Source organism: Lycorma delicatula, chromosome 1 (assembly GCF_047948215.1).
Source record: "Lycorma delicatula isolate Av1 chromosome 1, ASM4794821v1, whole genome shotgun sequence".
Lineage (NCBI taxonomy): Eukaryota > Metazoa > Arthropoda > Insecta > Hemiptera > Fulgoridae > Lycorma > Lycorma delicatula.
Window position 1 is genome coordinate 349,184,013 of NC_134455.1, and position 25,941 is coordinate 349,209,953.

The 25,941-nt window shown below is 29.2% G+C and overlaps 1 protein-coding gene across 4 annotated transcripts in view; it reads right to left on the bottom strand.

The window, feature by feature from the left end:
* LOC142334452 (uncharacterized) overlaps nt 1-25,941 on the bottom strand; it is a 92,871-nt gene that overhangs the window by 29,197 nt on the left and 37,733 nt on the right. For all 4 annotated transcript variants that reach the window (XM_075382477.1, XM_075382474.1, XM_075382475.1 and 1 more), the window contains 5 exons: nt 22,855-22,950; nt 12,717-12,866; nt 9,260-9,355; nt 7,483-7,581; nt 710-834 (listed from right to left, as the gene is read on the bottom strand). In XM_075382477.1, the coding sequence (XP_075238592.1) occupies nt 710-834; nt 7,483-7,581; nt 9,260-9,355; nt 12,717-12,866; nt 22,855-22,950 (566 nt within the window). The remainder of the gene's footprint in view (nt 1-709; nt 835-7,482; nt 7,582-9,259; nt 9,356-12,716; nt 12,867-22,854; nt 22,951-25,941) is intronic.

Here is a 25,941-nt window from a genome sequence, read left to right on the forward strand (position 1 = left end):
GAATAGCCTCAATGAACTAAAAACAGCAACACAAGCAATTCAAAAATGTGCAGCAAAGTTCATTGAAGTAAATGGAAACATTTTCAAAAATTTATTGTATTTTATTAATTTTTTATGTTTTTTTTATATTTTTTATGTAATCATTTTCTAGTTAAATTTAGCTGTGTATTGCTCTAAATAAAAATCCACTTTATTTAACTGTTATTCGCTTTCTGTTTACTTTGTTTATACTATTCTGTTTAGAATTAAATTCCTAAAAGTTTTATGGAAGAGTTTTATCTATTTATCAGCAATTTAATAAAGTGATTACAAGTCAAATGTAAAAAAGTGCATTTTTTGACTCCTTTTTTATGTTTTTTTGCCATTTTTTAAAAAAAACTAGAGAAGTGACAGTTCTTGGACTCATTTTTTTCAATTTGTCAGATTGAATTTAATATGAAACCATCAAATTATCTTACATTTTTGCATCCCGAGAATTTCTGTATGGCTTCATTTCACTGAAGGAAATGAAATCTGGGTGAAATTTTTTCACCACGTATAACTCGCTAACGAAGCATTTCAGGACCTATGTTTATATATACGTTTTTCTTTACTTTTATACATGGAATGATCTGCCAAAGTATTTGCATAACCAGGTAAATCACCATGTATATAAAAACAAAAAGAGACTGAAAGAGAATACATGTAAATTAATAATTTTTGAACGTACTTCTTCTTCCAGAACTCTCCTAGAGTCTCACCACAAAGGAACAAGACAATTGTGCTGAGCATTAATGCCTGAGATAGCAAGCCTAGTCGTGACTGATGTAACTGTGAAGTATCAATAACTTTACCCTGTAAGAGAAGACAAATTTTATATTCTACAACTCAAAATAAAAAACTCATGTTGTCAAATAATTTTTTAACCAAATAAAAATACTTTTAATCAGTACTGTAAAATTTATGGTGACTGAACAAGAATTTTACTCTATTCTGTAAAAAAAATATTTCAACATCTGTAATTCAGTGGATATAAAAACTAGTTTATATCCTCAAAAAATTAAATGAGAATTAAAAAACATGACTTCAGTCAGCCAACTGGCTGACTGAACTGGTTTATTTAACCTTTTGAAACATAATATCAGATTACTCTATTTTCTCATATAAGATCAGATCTGATTTATTGGACTCTCGTAGAAATGGCATCATTTTTTTAAACAAATTATAGCACATATTACATTCAAAATGTTTGAAAATTAAAAAAAATTATCAATATTCATTATTCTGAATTGAAATAAAACTACAGGAAGCTGGTCAAATAACTAGAAATAAAATAATTGTCTTTCCAATAATAAATAAAGTTCACACAAAAAAGTAATAAAGCAGTATAAGCAATAAGTGTATTCAACCACCTTCCATCAAATATGAATCTAAGAACTATTAAAATAAATATTAAAGAATGGATCACTGACTCAGTTTCAGGAAACATCGTAATAAGAAATGAATTATGTAATATAAATCTGAAAAATTGTATTTTGTCTACTAGTTGATAGGTTAATTTTAAGTTCATTCGTTTTAAGTATTTCTATAACAGTAATATCTCAGTCCCTGTGCACAGATATCTATGTATATCTCTACAGCGATTTCATGCATATACTGTAAAATTATGTGCGTAAAATTTCAGAAATAAATATCAAAATTTGACAATATTTAAAATTTAGTTATTATGTTTATTTATACAATTGGTAGAAGAACAAAAAGCTGTTCATTATAGCAATTGTGAATTGCATAGTACCAGGTCTGTTTAGAAAATAACCAAACATTTGTAATTATGCGTCAACAGAGATATTTAGTGACGTGCGGTTGGCAGCATTGTATTCAAATAATCTCCTTTGTAACTACATGTTCTTGGATTGTGGATATCTCGTTTAGTTTTCATGTTATTGTTATTTGAGCGCAACAAGTTTAAGTGTTAGTAGCAATTTTTGTAATGTGTGATTTTCAAGAGCTATGATATAATATAAAATTGCATGAGAAACTGGGAAAAACTTTCACAGAAACGTTTCAACTTTTGAAACAAGCTTACACAGATGATGCTCTGGGTTGTATGCAATGTTACAAATGGTTTTCACAATTTAAAAGTGGTCGCCAGTCAATTGAAGATGACCTTCGACTAGGAAGGTTTCAACTTGAACTGATGACACCCACAATCAGAAAATCAATGATCTGGTGCAGGCAAATCACTGATACACTATCAGAGAACTTGCAGAAGAATAAAATATCACGGCATCTCAATTGCATCATGCCGTGATATTTTGACTGAAAAATTGAATACGCATCAAGTTGCAGCAAAGTTTGTTTCTTGTTTGATGACCATACAGCAGAAAGAACAAGTGGATGTTTGTCAGCAACTTCTTGAACTGTCGATGATAATGAAACAATTACGCAAATGATCATAATGGGAGATGAAAGCTGGGTTTACGGCTATGACATTGAGATAAATGTTCAATTACCACAATGGATTGGCAAACGATCCCCCCAAACAACTCCCCAAGAAAGCACATCAAAATGATGCTCTCTATTTTTTCAATTTTAATGGAATTGTGCCTTTTGAATTCTTGCCTCAAGGTGAAATGGGAACTATGCGTACTATCAAGGCAATTTAAAATGGTTACATGAAAAAATCAGCAAAAAGTAACCAGAGTTGTGGCGAGACAACTCAAGGTTCCTTCAGCACACAATGCACCTGTCTTGCAGTTTGGTTCCTGTAAATGTTAGCAATTGTTCTTCTACCACTATACTTGAATCCTAAATTTTTTAAAATGCTGAACATTTTATTCCAGTCTACATTATCAAATGCCTTTTATAAGTCTATAAATACTATGTATGTTGGTTTGTTTTTCTTTAATCCTCCTTCTGCTATTAATCTGAGCGCTAAAATTGCTTCCCTTGACCCTATACTTTTCCTGAAACCAAATTTGTGTTCTCCTAACACTTCTTCTGTACAGAATTCTAGTTAAGATTTTTGATGCATGAGTAGTTAAGCTAACTGTTCTGTATTCTTCACATTTTTCTGCTCTTGCTTTCTTTGGTATCATGAAAATAACACTCTTTTTGAAGTCTGACGTGACAAAACTTCTCCTTTTTCATAAATATTACACACCAGTTTGTGTAATCTATCGCTTCTTCACCTGTACTACACAGTAATTCTGCAGGTATCCTGTCTATACCAGGAGCTTTTCTGCCATTCAAATCTTTTAATGCTCTATTAAATTCAGATCTCAGTATTTTATCTTCCTTTTCATCCTCTTTGACTTACTCTTCTTCCTATGCAACACCAGTTTCTAATTCATTTCCTCTGTATCGCTCTTCAATATATCAATATATTCCAATCACTTATCGTCTACATTTTCTTTCGTATTATAAATCGGTGTACCATCTTTATTTAACACATTATTAGATTTTAATTTATGTACTACAAAGTTTTCCTTAACTTTCCTGTATGCTCTGTCTATTTTACCAATGATCATTTCTCTTTCCACTTCTGAACAATTTTCTTTAATCCACTCTTCTTTTCCCTAATTCGCACTTCCTATTTATGGTGTTTCTTAATTGTTGATAATTCTTTTTACCATCTTCATCACTAGCATTTTTATATTTTCTACGTTCATCCATCAGCTGCAATATATCCTCTGATATCCAAGGTTTTCTACCAGTTCACTTTGTTCCGCCTAAGTTCGCTTCTGCTGATTAAGAATTTCCTTTTTAACATTCTCCCATTCTTTTCTATATTTTCTACCTTATCTTTTTTACTTAGACCTCTTACGATATCCTCCTCAAAAATTTTCTTTACCTCCTTTTCATCAAGCTACTCTAAATTTCACCAATTTATCTGACACTTATTCTTCAGCTTTTAAACCCCAATTTACATTTGATTATCACTATGGTCGCTATCAATGTCTGCTCCTGGATATGCTTTGCAGTCGAGTTGATTTCTAAATCTTTGTTTAACCATGATATAATCTTTCTGATACCTTGCAGTGTCACTTGGCTTTCTCTATGTGTATATTCTTCTATTGTAATTTTTCTATTTATTATTGTTAGTGATTATAAGGTGTGGTTTATCATTTAAATATTTTTTAAACAATAACAATGAAGCTATTGTTATAATCACTTATATGATTCTTATAAACTGGATAAACAATAAAGTACGTTTTACAGGATAACAATAAGAAAATGAACTTTAAGAATCTATATTATATAGTTTCATATAAGTTATATATAGATTCATAACCACACATACAAATCATATATATATAAAGGTAAAACCACCAGATTCTTCATAAAAAGGTTTTCAGAGCATTGTAACAAATTATAAAAAAGGAAATATTAAATTTTCAAATGTTATTGAACTTCTTTTAAAAAATAAACATAAGATTACTGATATTTATAATAACTTAGAAATATCAGAAATAAATAATAACAAAGAAATTGACATTCAGGAAAAATATTATTTTAGTAAATATAAAAATAAATATAAACTTATAAATAAGAAAATTGAATATGATAGTATAATTTTTTAATTTATAGACCTGATATAATAACTGAATGATTTAATATAAAATACCACTCATTATCATGCAATGGTAGATAATGTTTTAATTTATTGATATATAATATATATATATATATTAATAATGTGTCCCACGAAGAGGTTTATGCTTTTGATTTAGTATCACTCGCCCATTCCCCCACTAATTCTATTAAAGCTTTACAAACCTTTTAACAGAGGTTCTAAAAATGTTCTGTGAAAATTTCAACCTTTCAGGATTTATAAAAACAAAATGATCACTTTCAAAATCAGCACTGAATTATGGTATGGACTCTGCTAAATTGTCAATGGCCCATGCACAACATTTAACTTTTTGTTCAGTTGTAAATCCCATTTTAACAATTAAATGCTTACACAGGAAATTGAAGCAAGATTAATTTATTCAAGTTTTAATAGTTTTATTCAATTTGTACAACTATTTAGGTAAAATACTCATCTGATTTTAATCACTTTTACCAACTATTTTGTAATGAATAAAAAATGTGATTTATCTGAAACTGATGTTTTTACTTGAAAGCCGCCATTCTGTTTTTATAAATCCTAGACAGCTGAAATTTTTGTATAACATTTTTAGAACCTTCGTTAAAAGTCTGTAAAATTTCAATAGAATGGGTTGGGGAATGGGCAAGTTATGCTAAATCAAAAGCATATACCTTTTTGTGGGACAAACGGTAAATATACACACTGATGAAATTTATTTTAATTAGTATGTAATTTATATGTCTGACTGCTGAAGATGGGGTGACACTCAAAAGTGCTGCAGTTAGGCAAGAATTCTTAGCTTTTTACACTGACTTTATCTGGGATTATAATTTTATAATTGTTTAAATTATTAAATATATATATATGTCTATTGGAATTCAAGAGAGCTGGTATTATATTATACAGAACATCTTAAATTACCAAATCTCTGCTACCAGCATACATCTAGCTTTAGTCAGATACATATATCTGACTAAAGATAGTGTCTGATAAAGAAGTGTTGGGATTTGTTAAGAAATGGTGAGTTTCATGTGATGATTAAACATTACTTCTTAAAAGGCAAAACCACACAAGAAACTTAAGCTAAACTGGATAAATATTATAGAGAGTTGGTAATATCAATTAAAACAGTTTTTGAGCGGAGCATAAACAGTGAAGATTCCATGACTAACATAAAAAATTACAACAGTAGAGAATATTTTAAAAAAATTTCTGATATGATGATGGAGGACAGAAGATTGATAGTGTGTGACATCACTAAGGCAATAGGTATTCAAATGATTAACAGCATTATATTTTACACAGATATTTACATATACAAAAACTGTTTACAAGATCAATGCAATGTTTCTTCATGCACATTTTGGAGCTGTTCCCAGATAATCATGAGGAATTTTTGTCCCATTTCAAAAAAAGCTGATGAAATTTGATACATAATTACAAGCCTGAAACCAAGGAAGAATCAAAACACCAGTTGTAATTGGGGAACTCACTTTAAAGAAAGCGAAAAATCGTTCCATCAGCAGTAAGGTGATGGCGACTGTCTTTTTGGATGTTCATAGGATAATCTTCACTGATTTTCTGGAAAAGGTTAAAATAACTGGGCAATATTGTATATGTTTGATGGATCGTTGAAATAAGGAAGTAAAGAAAAATGATGAGATTTGATAAAAAAGAAAATTCTTTTTTACAAAGACTATGTGTCAGCTCAATTTTCTGCAAATACGACAGAAAATTGTTTAAATTACACTACAAAATTCTTCTGCATCCACCTTACCTCACCACACTTAGCAACTTTACCTTTAAACTATTATCTGTTTCAAAATATAAAAAGTGGCTTGCAGGAAGAGATTTACCCAAAATGATGAAGTTATTGCCAAAACACCTGCATATAAATCATGCTACAAGTATGATAAAAAAATTGTAGGCATTGCTACATTAAGTGTACAGACTTGAAGGAAGATTATGTTAAAAAATAAAAAAGGGTTTTCTTGACAAAGTATGTTTTCATTATTTTTACATGTATAAGCCAAACACTGTTGCTACATATGAACAAAAATGAATAATTTTATTCAACAGACACAATCTTGTCATTATTGCTATCCAAATTAATTTGGGGGTTATACAGAATTAGCAACTTAAAACCGAACCACTACAGACTAAACACAGTTGTGACACTTAACATTTTATGAATGAAATGAAAAATTTTAATTAAATTCTATATTAATATTAGCAAAAGTTTACATATTTACTTGAACACCCATGCAGCAACTCGCTTTTGTGCCCGAGTATCATACTGAATTATTGATTTCCTTTCATTTTGTGTTGGAAACTGGCCCTGTTATATACCATTTTTTAACTGACTCATGCATGCTACTCTTTGCTGGGATACAGGGAATCAGACATTTTTCCAAAATATATGATACAATTCTTGAAAGAATCCAGTATGCACATAAGCTTCAATTGTAGCAACCCTTTGCTAGATTGAATAAGGCATTTTAGAAAAATATAACTGCATAGAATGAAACTAAAACTATACTGCACTAAAGCGAGAACAGTTTAACTGATAACAATAGATGACAGCAGAAACATTTACAACTGACTGCTGCTATTAGTAGTAGCATTAAAGGTGATACTCAAATAACTGGAGTTGGAGCTGGTTCAGTTCAGTTTTAAGTTGGTCACCCGATATTACTCTATTATGGTAACAAATTACTGTTATAAATAAATCAAAACCTAGAAATTGAGTCTTTAAAATAAGTTAACAAAAACAGATAACATACAACAAATTTACCAATGATATAGAGTTAGAGAATAGCATCTAATTAAATAAATAAAATAATTACTGGTTATCTGCACAATAGGACGACAATATGACAGTAAAATATACTGACTTAAAATGAACTTACATGTTGAGAAGAACGAAACAGATTCTGGATCTCATCAAACTGGTTTTCATTGCAGTGTTTTGAATCATTTGTTATATCAACCAAAAAACCACCACGAACCTATTTGAAAAAAATTAAAATTAATCACTGAATTTGAATCTCTTCATGTAAAAAAAAAATACAATCTTTTTAAAACTAAAAGTTTTGTTAACAATCCAATAAAAAAATATAGCTACTATATATAACAAAAATTCCATATCTTATTTTGCTACAAAAAATCAGAAAAACAGATTTTTTTTATTAATGTGTTTAGAGCCTACAAGCCACATCAAAATTTTATTCTGCATTTGATTAAGATGAACTTTTTTTATAATTTTTTAAGATATATTTATACCACGAGGAAAGAAAAATAGCCATTTTTTAATCTTCTGTTTCGAACTTTGACTGCTTTGATTAAAGAATTACTCATCAGTTCACATTTTTATACAAAGTAACTCATTAATTTAATAAGATTTAAATTTAATAAGTGATAAGTTGATAGAATGGGCTAACATGAATAAAAATTTGAGCATGATTGGTTTAGTAGTTCTTTAATGATAAATGACCAAAATCAAAGTTTGGAGAAGACTCAAAAATCTTTTGTCTTTTTCTATTCTTACAACAAAAAACAAATATCTTGAACAATTAGTAAAAAATAAAAGTTTATCATCACAAATGCAGAATAGAATTATGTAAATTTTGATGTGATTTATTTTGAAATCAGATGAATAGTTTTTTTTTTTTTTTTAATAAGCATTTAAACTTGAGTGCATATAATTTAAAAGCCAACAGTAGTGAATAAATTATAAAAAAATATATTTGACATAACCTTAAAATTTGATTACAATTGGAGTAAGCATTTATGAATTATAAACAAACTGAATGACATTTACATATGAGAATGATAAAAATAAGTTCTTTTACTTGCCCATCTAGCGCTACAGCAGAGCTACATCCTCAGTATCTCAAGATTTTGCCTAATTAAGGTCTTATTTTTCTTAAGCACATTTGTTAACAATTAAAAAATAATATTTCCAAAAATAAATTTTTGCAAAATCATACTCCCATCACAAAAAATACTCTAAATAAACTACTGGCTAAGTGGGTATAGCTAGTGCAGCACTAACGTACAGCTGCTGTAGTAGTCTGCTATGTAGTGATGTCACAGGTGAGTTGTAGAATTAAATAAATTAATAATATTTAAAGTGACTGCTAGTACCACCACATCAATGTGAATGAAATACAGTATGCGCACATGCTTTAGTTAGAATCACTGAATTAAATAAACAAAAAAATATCATATTTAAATGAAATTATAAATATTTTAAATTAAGTTGTGCATGTAAGCCGTGTATCAGAAAAAAGCCGCATGATGGGAAAGTCCTACAACTGTGTGGTCAGCTTTTTTTTGTTCACAAAGAAAATAAAAACATAATTTACATGTATCATTTGGATGTTTCAGATTTGTATCATATGGTAATGACACCATACGATACAAATCTATCTCACAAAGATCTTTATTGACAATTCTTTAAAATCTTATAGGCTTTTTAGAAATTTATTAGCATAAAAATCAGGTTAACTACGTTTAAAAGTCTTTCTGTAAGGATAAGATGCCTTACAAACACATTCACCACAAACATGTAACACATCTTCTAAAAGAAACCAGTTACATGGATGTGTAAATTATAATAGAGCATAAATTTTACTAAAGCAAGTAAGGAATTTAAATTAAAAACAAATATGAAACAAAAATTACCTTAAAAAAAACTTCAACTCCATAGATGAGAAAAAAAATCAAAACTATAAGAAGCAAAATGGCGTAACAACCATTGAATATATGAGTGTAGAAATTCTGCAACAATAAAAAGATATAAGAAATTAAACTGATCTCTCATGTTACCAAAAGTTATTCAATATTATAAACAAAATAAATATAGCAAAAAAAATCATTGACAAACTACTGCAAACCAAGAAACAGATAAAATATTTCACACTATACAATATCATAGAAAAGTTTATCTAGCTCTTCATTTTCAAATTCAAATAGTGGTCATAAAATTCCTTTCAGTGATACAACACAGATTTTCTGAAATGCATCTGACAGGACCATATGTTTTTGAAGGATGACTTAACAGCATTTTAAATATCCCAGTCTCTTCTTAGGATATTAATTGCATTGAAAAACGCACAAAATAACAGACAGAGGGGGAAATGAAGCAAGATAGGAGAGCATTTATTTGCTCATATAAACATTTTATTTATTTTTATGTTCTTGAATCAGTCCTTAAGTTTGGTCAACACTTTCTGGGATATCCTCAATAGTACCTCTTAAACAACTGCAAGGCAGTAAAAAAAAAAAAAAAAAAAATTAGCAATTGCTCTTACCTTAAACTAATCTATTTTTCAGTACGAGACAACTATTTTGGGGATTATCATATGCCACTTTTGATACTAGCTGTTTTAAAATCTATTTTTGTTAACAGCTAGTTTAGCAGTTACAAATAGCTGTTATAACAGAGCAAGTAAGAAATCTAAATTAAAAACTAATATGAAAAAAATTACCTTTTTTTGAAAAAAGATTACCATTTTTTGTTAATAGTTAGTTTAATTGTTACTAAAAATATTAAATCATCACTACTTCAGTTACGACTGATGTAACCTCAAGTTTTTTTTTAATATCAAAATGTTTGTTTTCAATGCCCTTTAAAATGAAACGCCACAATCTTTCCTTTCCATTCAAAATTTTTAATTGTCCCACCACGGGTACTTGGAGATGTAACAAAGATTGGTTTTAAACAATAAAAAAATAAAATTACATAAGTAAGAGTGTAAAACTTATTCTGAAATTCAAGACTGTCAATGAGCTTCTTTTGTGTCAATGAAATTTGATCTTAAAAAATCAGTCTGAAGTAGTAATGTTTGGCTATAAACCACTAAAAGTAATTACTGTTTTTATCAAAGTAATCAATCCTATTTATGGATGTGTATTATTTTAACCTTACTCCATAATTAATAAATTTATTTAATAAAACAAATAAGAGATGTAGGCCAACAGTATATTAGAGACTTCTGAATGTGAATAAAACAAAACTCTTGACCGAAGACTCAAAAAAAAAGCCACTTTTCATTCAGAAACTAGTCAATGTAAGTTCCCACATTCCTATAGCATGTACACTTTATGTAACTTTCAAAAATCATTTAGAATCTTGTTCTTTGCTCTTGATAAGTCATTTTTATGAGCAATCTGTCATACTGCAGTTAATAGAAATGAAAATGAAAACGACAATGAAAGATCAATAAAACATTTTTTTTATTCCATTACGCAGTTTATTAATTTTAAGTTTGCCACCACTGGGATCACATTAACTAGAAAAGTTACGAAGAATGAGGAACTTTCCTAGAATTTTCAGCAGTTAAAAATACTCTTTGTAATGTTTGAAATTTCTGCCATTTTTTCAATATAAACACATTTGTTCAGAAGCTACAGCTGTAGCTATCGGCAATATCTGCCCTAAAATTTGAACCTGAGTTGTTATTTTACCCTTTGTTATTTCAATATCATATTTTCTTAATGTATCATTATATTGATTAACTTATAAAATGGTAAACTGTTTTGTCTTAACAGTTATACAACATTTTAATTCAATGGCCCTAAATTCTTTACTAATTTTGTCATTCCCATAAATAAATGTAAACAAAAAGATGGCAAAGGGGTGTAAAACTTACCCACTTTCCAGACAGATTTTTATTTCAAATACTTCATATGCAAAACTTAGAATACAAATGGGGAAAAAATCAAATTCTTCATAAAGAACACTTGTTATCTACTGTGACCCCCATTGATCAAATGACATTTTTACCTTAAAAATTATGCAGCATTAAAAATATAATTGCAGAAAAAAATTCCTAGTAAAAAATGTTGGGTTCCAGTTGATCACCGACTTGATCAACTGATGAAAAAAAAATAGCTGTTAAAAAAATCAATTTTTTTTGCAAAAAAATTAACAGCCACAACTTAAAATGTCAGAAATCATTAAAAAATTTAATTCTTAAATTAGGACCCGTGGGGCTCCCTTTTTTTAAAAAGTTCTCAAAAGTTATCTCCATTAATACTAGGTAAAATTAGATTTTCAATTTTTTTAAGTTAATAAAAATTAATATTTAAAGTACGGTTCCTCCTATTTAGCCCTTGTTTTTTAGGACTAAAAATCAACTTAATAAATAATTTATTTTAATAAATCAGCCAAAATCGAGCCAACTTATTGGCTTATAAAGCTTAATTTTTTATTAATGTACAAAAGTCAAAAATAAAAAAATAGCAAAAATTACCCCTCTTCTTTTTAGTTCTGTCTAAAACTTAATTCAACAGTGACCACATTTTTTGAGCCATTCTGGTGATATTGATCAAAATAGACGGCACCAAATATACATACATCTTCTGGAAATTTCTGTGTTTTTTAAGGGGGTCTTGAAATGTTGACATTTCTAAAACCCTGATATCCAAAATTTTGGCTGAAAATTATACTTTTCCTTTATAGTTGTTCTGCAGCAGCAGCAGCAATATTCTTACAGTCAGGAAAGTAAACAACAATTACAAATTATTTTTCATTACATATTTTTTCATACAAAGATGAAGTGTAGCTCCTGGATGTTTATATCAAGAGGAAAATGTCCAAAAATAAAAATGTCTTATAACCTATGGTATATCTACAAAAATTATAAAAACTGCAATTTCAAACATGCCAACATATATTTTTAATGCAATCAGAAATCAAGGAAAAGTTAGTCATTCAAAGTTCTTCACACCTTTTCTTTCTAGTTTACAAGATTCCAAATGGTAGCAATTTAAAATGATCATGTTGTATAACAGAAGAAAAAAGTCAGAGGTTTTTCTTTTAATTATAAGATAATTATAATTTATTTAATATATTTACATTTTTACCTATTTACACAATAATTTATTAAATTATTATATATTTAAGAAGAAATAATAACATGAGAGAAATTTAAACTTCAGAACCTGCAGAAAAACAATCAGATATGAACATTTTCTGACAGAAATCAAGAAAACGTTTTTCATTTATGTCTATCTATGAGTATCTGATGTATGATAGAACAGAAATACATAATAAATAATATTGTTAATTGATAATAAAGCAAAATTAACAAAATAAAAGTAAAATTTAAGGAAAAATAAGTGTAATGAAACTCACCTTTAGTTCAGGAGTTGTATCTAACAACTGAATGGTGTAAAACTCAGCAAGTAAAAGAGAATAACAAATTACATTAAACATTACAAAAGCTAAGAAAGATTTTGACAGGAACTGTGGTTTCTCCCACCTGACATCTCGAAGATGAAACACCTAAAATAAAAAGAGGGAAAAAAGCTGTAGTTAAAAATTAATGGAACCACTTTTGTCAGTTTTACTAACAAAATAATGTGTTAATGAAAATTAATTGAGTTCACATGTTAAATGAGCGATAAAACTTCAGGATTATTTGTAATTTTTAATTATCATTTACAAATTCAGCAACAGAATAATATTGCTTCTGTAAAAAAAGATTTTTTAACTTATTTAAATTATAGTGAGTGGGAAGATTTTTTGATATTGTTTGGTAATATAAAGGTGGACAAAAAGAATATTGAGGTTTTAAAACTATTTAATATCTTTTTACTTTAACTTAAGGTATTTGATTACAAATAAAATGAAAGTAACTTTACAGTTTTTCCCTAAAGTGTTCAGTGTGAGCACCTTTCTTCACGCAGTACACATCCAACCAATAAGAGAATTCATCTTATATTTTAACCAACACGTCTGGAGTAAAGGAAGCAACAGCTGCTTCAATCCTGTAACTCAAATTAAACGGATTAGAGGTTGTGGTGGAACATACACAAGATCCTTTATAAAACCTTGAAGGAAAAAATCACATGGGGTCAGATCGGGTGACCTTAGAGTCCACCACAAGCTCTGTCACTGGATTCATGCCCATCGATCCAGCAATCAGGAAAATCATCAATCAGCTGATTCTGTACAGACTTCTGCCAGTGAGAAGGGAGATAAAATCTTGTTGTCAAATAAAATCATCTGATCCATCTCTTAGTTGAGGAAAGGGCCATATATGCAATACATCCAAATAAGTAACTACTATTACATAAAGCACTTCAACATAAAAGAAAGGCTTGTAAACTTGCTGTCAGGATATCGTCAGAAAAAGTTTAATTTTGGGGAGTCCCTTTCACATTGTAAGAATTCATGGTGATTCTCTGATCCCATATATGGATGACATGTAAGTTAACTTCACCATTACGATGAAATATTGGTCAATCACTAAACAAAATATAATCAAAAAAATTGTCATCTTCATTCTGCAACATTTTGATCGTGAAATTGCCATGCACAGTGTAGTCAGTATGCTTCAAAGCCTGTTTCAACTGTAAATGGTATGGACGCATATCTGAGCGTTTCCTAAAAACATTCCATACAGTCATAACTGGCATCGCTAGCTGCCGGCTGGCCTTCCTAACAGATGTTTTAGGACTTCCTGATATATTCAACAATTTCTTCAGACAACCTTGGTCGTTCCATACTCTACCCTTCACACAGATACCGTCATTTCAAACTGATTATGCTGTTAACGAATGTTATTATTACTCAGAAAATCAAAATTACTTTCCATGGAACACAATTGATCTGTAACTACAGGTTCATGTTTAGCAAACTGCAAAACACAGAAGGTTTTTTGTAAAGGAGTTGCCAATTATGCTAGTGTTGCTAAGCGGAAAGATAAGGAATCAATCTACATTTCGGTATTAAAAATTACAATAAAAGTATTAATAAGGAAGGCCCTTTCTAGTTTGTCAAAGTATTGTGTTGAGTTATATGAAAAGTTCTGTTACTTGATTTAATAAAGCTGGATATTGCTATATTTTTAAGAATTCTGGATGACTATTCTTTTTAGCAATTGCATTTTCATACAAGGATAGTTTAACAGTAATTTTCTAAATACTGATCTACACAATTTATACTTTAGATACTTATAAATAACCTGAGAGTCCATTTTTGTATCTTAAAAACTCAAAGTGATTTTTTAAGGAAGCCGCAAAAGATGAAAATATACTTCAGATGGGAATATAAGTAAGAATAATATATATTTAAGAATTATGATGAGTTTAGTATTTTATTAAGGTGTTTCAAAGTAAAATAGTACAGTTTTTGTTGTAAATGAAATCGATTTTATATGACAAATTTCCTCGTTAAAAATTACTGTAGAACTAATTTCAAAGTCAGAAAAAACTAAAACATATTTTTGAGACTAAGATTACCTCATTTCTTCTAAGTTTTTGAGGTTGCAGTAAATTCACATTAATTATCACATTAAATATAAATAATTTACATTAAAATAATTATCAAAAATATCTTACTCAATTCATAAGAATGAAAATATTAAAAAATTTATTCATAGTTATAAAATGAAGTATAAAAATGACATTTCTGGTAATTATTGTTACAAAAAAAAAAGTCAAAATAAACTGTATTTCAAATGATAATATAATATAATAGTGATAGGATATAAACTTACATGTGTAGCAGTTCAATGAAAGATGATTAATAATAATTCATTGGGTAAATTACATAGTTCACTTGAGAAAGAGGAACTAAATTTACTACCTAATTAAGCCTAACTATTATTATAAACTGTAATTAATTAAGACAATTTATATATGAAATTTTTCATTCTGTAACTGTCAAAATTAAATCGAGTGTTTAACATCTAAAATCAAAAATTAAAAAAAAACAAAGCATAATTACAAATCAACACAATATAATTCTAAAAATAAAGTTTACAGTAAATAATGAAGAGCAATTAATAGAGATAACAAGAGACTATATAAAAGCATAGACAATTGAGAGATAGAAGGGGGAGGGGGAGTTGAGAGGGAGGGGGAGGGAGAGAGATAATAGCAACAGAAATTACAAGCACATTCATTACTCAATAATAAAATCTATGTAGCTAACAAAGAAAAGATAAATCTTAGATTAAAACAAACATTTATTATTATTATTAAATATTATCTCTTGTGCTGAATATTCTAATTATAATACCTAATTTTATCAAATCATATCACTACATATCAAACCAAATATAGCCCCACACAAACATCGCTACTTAGATTAAAACAAACATTTATTATTATTATTATTAAATATTATCTCTTATGCTGAATATTCTAATTATAACACCTAATTTTATCAAATCATATCACTACATACCAAAACAAATATAGCCCCACACAAACATCACTAGCAAATACAACACTTTTTCAATATGAAACACTAGTTTGAATGGTAGTAAATAAAACTAATTTTCAGCTGCTCTGTGATTCTACAGGATTCTGTGTTTGTGACTCTGGTTATGTATTTCATCAAAATTTGATTTTGTCTCAGTTTGATGCATAATTACTTCATTAAAATGCCAGTAAACAAATAAAATTTTTCAACAAATTTTGTAGAGAATTAATTCTGAGAATGTTTAAGAAATTTAACTTTTATTCAAAACAAAACACAGGCCAAAGCATGACAGAAAAATATTGTATTAAAAAAAAAAATTGTAATATTGTATTGTAATTTTTAACCAAAACAAGAATCATTTCAATATTGGAAAATATCTAAAACAAAATCAATTATTAAAAATAAATAAAAACATATTACAAACTTAACTATTACAATAATTGTTCAAAACGTATTCCTTCACCGTCTATATAATATTAACCTAAATTTAAAATTCTTTGGATGGCCCTTCTTAGTGTATCAGGATTGTTTCATACAATTTCAACTGTGTTGAGATTTCTAGAAATCAATTTTTCTTTTTTAGTTACTTTTTTCATGTACTACCAATTTCATACAACCCCTCAAGTAGTGGTGGTCAGGACAGTGGTTTCATACAGTCCACTGGCGGCAAAAATCCAGTCATTTGAAAAACCATTTCTTGCCTTGTCACTAGGGGAACATCTTCTAAAAGATGGATAGTTTATTTTCTAAAAAATTTGAGTACACATTTCCGAAATGGGACTCTTCAAAAATAAATGGTCCAACAATGTACCACACAAACATTAATACAAAATCTGTCTTGAATACTACTTTCTACTGCCTCATGTGGATTTTTGAAACTCTTAAAATGATTATTTTGTGAATTATTAACTTCATTTCTTGGAAAAATTAACTTTACTTGGAAATAAAATAAAAATTACTGTGTAAAAGTTGTCTTGAAGTCAATGAAGGTGGGAAGTTTCCAGGTTTTTTTGATCCTTTGCAAGTGTTATGGGTAGAAATTTTCTTTACGAAGTATTCACCATACTGTAATGTGCGACCAACTGGTGCAATTTGAAATTGTCTAGCACTTATAATGAACTTCTATTGGGCTATGTTGAACTTGCCGAATTAGATTCTGCTCTTCATTTATGCAATATTGTTCTTGGCGTTTAACAGAATTTATGGAAAAGAAACAGTTGTGTGTAAACACTGAAATACAGAAGGAAAGTTTTCAAATTTGAAATCATTCTATTAGGGAATTTTGTTTATATTTATGATGTGCAGTTAGTCTATTTCCATTACAATAACCGTAAAAATAAATTATGTTTAAGTATACTATATCACAAAATTGAAAAGGCACTGTTAAAAAGTGATATGCAAGCAGTGTAATTTTTCTTCAATTTTAAAGAATATAAAAATGCTTAAATGCAATGCATGAATTTCAATAGTTGATCAGCTAATAACACAACTTGCTGACTAACAAAATAAAATTTTTTTCAATTCATTTTTTCAAAACTATTTTTAAATAATGAATTTTCATTTTTTTAATATTTTTAAAACACGATGAAAATTAAATAACGCTATTAAATTCCAATTTAATTTTCTTTCATTTATTTAATTTTAATAATTGTTTTTATTTGTACATATTTTCTATTATTGAAATGATTCTTGTTTTGATTTCACATTATAATAAAGTGTTTTTCTGCCACATTTCAGCCTGTTTTGTTAAAAGTCAAATTTCTTATATTCTTCAAGTTCAGTTAATATTACCAAATATATTTTCTAAAAATTAAATTTTCTAAAAAATTACTACAGCTATTAGTTCTAGGACCTGCTTTATTCAATTTTTCAGTCTAAAACCCTACGAAACCATTCAACTTATCAATTAATTTTAATTCAGATAATTTCAGTAGTGCTTTTATCCTTAGAGCAGAAATCAAGGTGAAATTTTTTGCAACCTTTAACTTAACCATTCAGGCATGGATGTCACTGTCACATTTCTGCACTAATATTATTTATTAAAGATGTTTACTGCTTATAATAAAATAATAAAAATATATTACCAAAGATTCAACAAACCTCAAAAACTGAATGAATACAAAATCAGTTTATAAAATATAGAAAATGCAAAATACTACAAAATATAGTTTCAATACTTGTGGACCTAAAATGTTTTTTCACAAAAATCGCTAAATTATAAACATAAAAATCTGTAAATACAATAGAATCGCAAAATATGCCAGAATCACATTACGGCCAATTTTTGTCCTGATAGACTGATTTGTTTTAGTAAATCATTGAACACATATACTATGATAAAAACAAAAAATGTAAGGAATAAGCAATCTGAATATAATCTTTAAAAGTTGAAGAAAGAAAATAGTTATCTAATGAAAGAATAAAAATAAAAACAAATAAAAATACTGAACAAATAAAAGATCCACTGATAAAAAAGCAAAAAGTAAAATGAAACCATGTGTTTAGAAAAACTACTTCAAATAATTATTACATAAAAATAGAAAATATCCTAAGTAAAAATATAAAATAAAATAATATCTACCAAAGAATAATATACATTTTTAGTCCTGTTTTCACTTTTTTCAGTCTCTTTTGGAAAGACAAGTTGTATAAGTTTTTCTTGAACACTGCACGTAAATTGGGCTTTGACATGATATACATTTGTAGTTTGTTTTCCGTTTTATTAGTGGAAGGCACAGTCTACACAATTTTTTACCATCTAATTTATCATTTGGTATATTTTGTCCATCTGCTTCAGCATTTTCAGGTGCAATGTCAACAATTCCCAAAACCTTGCAAATAATGTTTTTTATTGAACTTGAACATTCGGATTATTTAGCCAGTTTTCAAGGTGCTGTTCCATAATTTTTCGGCCATATCAATGTATACCAAGAAATTACAGGATTATGTGCGTAACAAATACAGAAAGGGTATTCGCTGAACTTATATCAATAATTTTGTAAAAAATCCCCAACAGCCATCTTGGAGTTCTACAGTTTGAAGAATATTTGAGGACTTCATATCAAGGACATCTACACCTCCTTTTGTTTTGTTGTAAAACTATATTATTTGAAGTTTTCTGTCTTCAAATGTTTTTGACTGGTGTATACTTAATATTAATATTATACTTCAATTAGATTTTGGGACAAAAGACGTAAGAGTTAATTTTCCGTTGAAACCAAAAAGAGCACTACCAACTGGCCTAGATTTCTTCGGTAAAAATTATTCGGGTATCTGTTTTTACGAAACATCCCGACATATGTTAGACCGCCATCTAATAGCTCCTTGCGTACTTTTACAGAACTAAAGTAGTTGTCTACAGTTATTTCTGTTCATACTACGAATACATTTAGTCAGTTTTAGAACAGCTTGACTTTGCTTACTAAAACAGGATTGCTCATCAGCAGTAAGGCCAGTCCCATCATAATCTTTCCCTGTGTAAATTTAACCATCATAAAAATAAAAATTGCAGATGTTTGTAAGTGACATTACTTTGATGCCAGATTTTTGCCGGCTTTTTTGGCATGTATACTGAAACATGACACCTTCCACGAAATTGGTTCGTGGCAATTGGCAATTATCAATGAACCTTTTAAAAATTTAAGAAATTGCAGCCGCCGTTTCAATTTTTTTCCATTCATTTTTGTCATCTGGGTTATCGAAACGAAGGCAAGAAATCAAAATTTTGTACCTTTTTGCTGACATAATTCACAAAAAACTGGCCTTCCTGAAACACTAGTAAAAAATAAAGATTTTATATTTTCTGAAAAATTTGCTCAGAATTTTCAAAAAATTGCTATCAATGCTGATATCTCATCAAAATTGGTAGGCTGAAATCTATTTTGATATTTGCTGGAGTTTTTTTTATTTTTTGTATTGTCTAATTTTTAATTTGTCCATTCAATTATCTTTAAAATAAGCAGCTTCTACACTTGATAGGGAGTAGCCATTTCACCAATATTACGAGCTAGAGGAAGCATTCCAGGAAGACTTCGAATGATATATTGTTGAGGTACCCTCACACATTGATTGGGCTGTTCTGAATCCCACTCTTCGCCTCTTCGTAAATATAATTCTGGAATTTCTAGCGCAACATTTTCATGTTGAATAGGCCAGTCATTATTATTTTGTCGTTGTGGCCTATTATTCGATTCCTCATTCATCACTATTTGAACAGTGATGTCACTATTGATGCCCACTCGATGCGGAATAATCTGATGTTAGTATATAGTCATGGTCTTCATCAGAATTGCCAATAGTTTCATCTGAAGAATCACTATGAGTTAAGCTTTCGTCTTCTTCTTCAAAGACTGTTCTTTGCACAACATCTTGAAAACTATTGTCGTTTACACGGAAAATGTTCCCTGCCATCTTAGAATTTTGTAACGATAATCTGCAGATGGAGTACCATAGATCGGTAATAAACTTAATGTTATGTGCAAACATGAGTATAACAGACCGCAATGATTTATAATATGAACCGGACTTTAGGGAAATACAGAAATTATAACAATGTTAACATGCACAATACTCACTCAACCACTGGCAGACACCTACTGAAGCTCAGAGCCTAAAAATCGTTAAACAACTTCTCCACACCAACCTTCAAAATTTTCCAGCAGAATGTCATACTACGTCCACACCTGAATTGTTAAATGTGAAGGGTTTTCTGATGCATATTTATATCATTTCCATACAGACATTCTCACCTGCTAAAGACTGCACCTCAAATATTTTTACACAGATAGATGCAAACGCTATAATCTATAATACTGTGGTGTCATTTTGACAATATGTTTATGAAAATGTTGTTCTGTGACAACTTGAGATAAAAAAGACATTAATTAGACTTAATTAAACCTGATAATACTTTACTATTTGTTCTCTACAATATTTTAAGACCATACATGATATTTTATTTAAATCACACTAATTTTTTTTTTTATAGATATTGTTACTGAATTAATTACCTTTTCTTTTGGTTCAAAATTACTGCACAAACATGTCTGAAGGTATTTAAATCTTTGTTTTGCAACATATGCTTACTTATTATAACTTTTAGTTGCTGCTGCCTGAAAATTCCTCTTAACGAGTTGAAAATTTCTCTACCAATGATAATAAACTTTCATTACAAATCCACAACATTTTTAAAGCTACTGAATTCAAACATTTCTTTACACATTTCACAGTCCTGAGTAAAACGTTTAACAATGCTTTTAAATTTTTTGCGGTGTTAAGTTCTTAAAGTGAATATCTACTGCCTGCAGCCACTGCAAAATGCAAGTTTGAAAGGTTCAGCACAGACAATGGAGACATGATTTCTTTACATGACAAAGCAAACAATGCTGCGCTAAATATGCTGCAAACCACTTTTTGTTAGTTTTTAGTTGCAGCAAAGGGAGTTCATTTTAAACAGTTGTAGTGTATTCCTCTTATTTGATTCAAGGGAGGAAATGAATAATGAGTAGTGTAAAATGTTAATTCAATTCACCTTGAAAGTTATTATTGAATTCAAAATTACCTAATTATCACAGTCAACTGCTCCACAATGATGCCTAGAGTAATGAAAAAGTTTATAGAGAAAATGTGTGTCATTTTCTTGAGAGTGATTTCAATCAATAAATACAACTATCAAAGTTGTGTCTTCATTTGGCTAAAGTTTCTTGTGATTTGTTAAAATGTCATGCTTTTAAATAAAATGCTTTTAAAATGTCTATTACCTCACTGAAATCAGTTCTTATCTGATTGCTTAAGCCAGAATCAGTGCTATTATTTAGTTTTTTCTTAATAACATTATGAATTAAAATAAATGCAGTTGTGTAATCTTCACTGTCCATTTTGACTATTATCAAATGACTGACAAACAAAATGGATCACTAGCCATATAACAAATGAGTGCTGCATGCAATGGATACCCACCTTCAGTATTTTCTTTCTGAAATAATTTTTTATATCTTTACTCATGCTGAATAACATTTGTTCCCTATATTTTGAACATAATTATTCCTAACTCAGTTTCCTAAATTTAATAAATTTTTTTGGTAACTATTCATATCCAGGTTTTCTGTTTTAAGCTGCTTTTTTCTAGAAGAATAAACTATACTGAGGAGTTTAAATAAGTTTACAAATTTATTAATCAGGTATTACAAATTAGGTTAATTTCCCCTGAAAAAATCTGATCAATCTACCTGATTCGACTTCAGTTTTAATTCTGCTGAAATGCTTGGAGGTAACTCACAAAATTTTATTATTACTACTTAATTTTTCTCATTTCACAACTGCCAACATCATAAATACTTGAGAATAATTCATTACTTTAACATGAATCTAATTATTGATTAGATTTCTTAAAATATCATTTATTACAGAATCTTATATATATATATATATATATATATATATATATATATATATATATATATATATATGTAGTATAACTATGAAACATAGATTTATGTTATACATATAAAATTCTTTAGATCTCTTAGCACTTCTACTGTAATGCCCTAGAATTATTATTAAACTAAATTTTTCAGTTAGCCGATAAACACTGTGAAAATTTTCTACAATATTCCTATCCCCTATTTCTAATTAATCTACATCCATTTCAGAAACAACCTATTTGTAAAATTAGTAATAAAAAAAAACACGCATTTCCCTAAATAATTTCCCAACACAAAAACCTTATGATATTTATTTACTTTTAAAGCAGCAACAGATTTATTCTCAGTAAAAGTTACTTCATTTTACGAGAATTTTGTAGAGAATGAAAAATATCAAGTCTGACTGGGATTCAAAGCTCACAGCCTTCCAGATGAAATGTAGTGATGCTACCATTCTGCCATGGAGGTCAATGAAGTGGTAGCATACAATTACATACAAACATAAAAAAAACTTAATAAATGTAACAAGAACAAAGTCTATTATTAACTGTTATTCAAGTGTGCTAACAAACCATAATGTTAAACTATTACTAGAGCCTATATATAGTGAAATTTAAAGTTAACATTGTACAACTAACCTCAGCCCAAAAACAAACAATAAGAGATGATCCTGACAACAGTAAAGGGTAATAAGCACTCATCAAGCTGCTTGACCACCGATATTCCATTGATGCCTAAAGATCACAAAAACACATAAAATAAAAGAAAATGTTAATTTATAGTTTAGAATGTAATCTTAATGAAGAACAATTAAAACAGATAATAATGAAAACATCATGTGAATGAGGTAAAAAAAAACATATTACAAAGGGTGTTCAGATTAATCCAGAATTATTTTTAATAAATGTAGAACACACTTATGATAATACACAAAAACTTTCATTTCTCAATGTAATTCCCTGCTACATTTATCCCGGCATTTCATTAGTGCCTGGATACCCACAGTGTAGAAAGATTTGTCGTTACGTTGAAACATAGATAAAACTGGCTGCTTCACCTCATCGTTGCTACTGAAATGCTGGCCTTCCAGAAACAATTTCAAGGGCTGAACTGGTAAAAATCACTGGGAGTGAGATCCAGACTGTACAGAGGGGTGTGCCAATAACTCCCACCCAAGATCTTGTAGCATGCATGTCGTGCAGTGAGCTGTATGCAATTGTGTACGTTGTCCTGCAGAATGCCTTTAATAATTGCACCAGGCAATTTTTTTCGAGAGCATTGTGCACATCTTGAAGAACTTTGCAGTAGTACTCGTTGTTAATACTGATTCCACGGGATAGAAAACCAATGTGAATGATGACATTTTTACTCCAAAAACTGAGGCATAATGATTGTTCCAAACCACCTCGACCAGGATATCATCACTGATGTATGACCTTCTTTAAAACATTTGCACCACTCAAATGTTTTACTGCGACTAAGAGTGTCAACACCTACTGTATACAGAGTTGTGAATAAATCTCATCAGGTTTTTTGCCTTCATTCGTGAGAAATTTCATTACAATGTGCTGTTTCACATATCCATTCACCACACTGGACGCCACGTTTTTACAACTGATTGTTGTTATAGTTTAACATTGTTTCACATTGGCACATCATGCGGTAACAGCTGACACTTGTACCTTTAATTACAACAGAATGTGCAGGAATCTCCACTTACACTCTAGTCTAACAAAAGTTCTGGACTGACATGAACATCCCTCAAAAGAGATAAAAACATACTACATAAAAATGCCTCATGAAAATTAATCCACCAATCTATTAAGTGATGTTTTGTATTTTATATCCAGAAGGTTAAGCAGGTCTGGCTTTACCCAATAAATACTTCAGCCAATAACACTTATTGTTTTTTTTTGTGTGTTTATTGGTGGGTGAAAAATGCTTTAGCGTTATCATCACCCGGAATAAAATTTTATAAAAGAAAACAAATAATAAAAAAAGGCTGGTTTAAAAATTAAAAACTTACAACTAATATCACAGCTGAAAAATTTATTTTTAAAAACACTTAAAACTAAAATACAGCCGTAAAATATAAAATTTAAAAAAAAAACTTAAAACTAAAAGTGTAAAATTTAAGTAAAATAACGAGAGTTTAAAAAAATCCAAGAGCGGTATAAAGAGTCCCTAATCAGATAAGGGAAGACTAGAAAATTAAGATAAAAAACTAACACTAGTTAAAAAACTAAAATATTAAAAAGCTAAAACTTAACAACTAATAACATAAAATATCACTAAAAAAAAAAATAAAACTACTATCAGAGATAATAGACTTAAAACTACATAAAAACAATATGTATGTATATATATATTGTATATATATATATATATATATATATATATATAAAAATCAAATAAATATAACAAACTCCGAGAGGAGTGTAAAAGGCTCCTTCTCGGATAAAAGAAAATGTAAATATAAAATCAAATACATAACAGTAAAAATACATATAATACTATGAAAAGGTATGTAAAATATTAATACTTCTAAGGTATAAAAACACCTGGTCCAAAACTTCCTATCATTGCCCAGGATTTGATGAATGTTCCTGGGCAATTTATTGGGACACTTATTGTGCAAACGCCAAATATGAAGCACAAGTTCCTCAGTCAGTCAAGTGGCAGAGTCCTCCCTCCAAACAGCACTCAGGATGCATTGAATAAACATATTCTGGAATCTTTAATATGAATCTATTAAGATGTGATCTACATCTACAATACTGAGAATAAGGGAATTTGCAAATAAAAAAAAGTGGATGGTAAAAAAGTCAATCGACTCTTCCTGGAATTGCAGTTCAAGATAAACCTACCTACAGAAAAGCAGACAAGACTCAGCAGAAGAGAGGGAGAATTATACATCCATCACTGGGCACTTGTCATCTACAATAAGCAGTGAGCACCCAGTAAAATTACATATATACACATACTAGCAACACCTATCGTGACTATGACTAAGAAGTAAATTACACCATTTTAACCATTTAAACTTGGAATGTCAAAAAACTGTTTCTTAGTGTGCACTTAAACTGTAAGAAGGTGTATACAAAATTTCAGCAATTTATCTTCAGTAGTTTTTCTGGGAGTTTATAAATTACTCAAAACATATTTTTTTACATGCATATCATCCCTCTAGCGGTTTTGCCCATGCTGTATGGTTACTTGCATCTTGCATTTCCCATTGTGGCGAGGGATACCAGTCATAGATACCTTCACTCGCCCTTCCTGTCTAACCAGAAGGTTCTGCCCCTTGGACCTTGCTGTGTTCATAAACTCATGCTTGTGAGAATAATAATGATAAATAAAAATTAAAGCCTGTTTAATTTTTAAAAAATATCAGTGTATAGTAATTTCTTCACAGTAAGAGTTTCATCAGTACAGGACCTGAAACTTTGAGTGATCTAATGTAGGTTTTAAAACAGTTGGCCTCCATCTTAAAAATATTACTTCTAACTGGTTACCCATACTTCATACAGGTAAAGCTATACTTTGCCTGGTTCTTAGTGTTACCTGACAAACACCACTACAAGGTGATTATACTTCATTTCTCATTTTTACTTTTATTTTATATTTTTTAGTCAAGTCACCAGAGACAAGTGCAGCCAGTCGTATTGGAAATACAATAACAATGGCTGAGTTGATCGAGTCGCCATGCTATATACCATCGCACC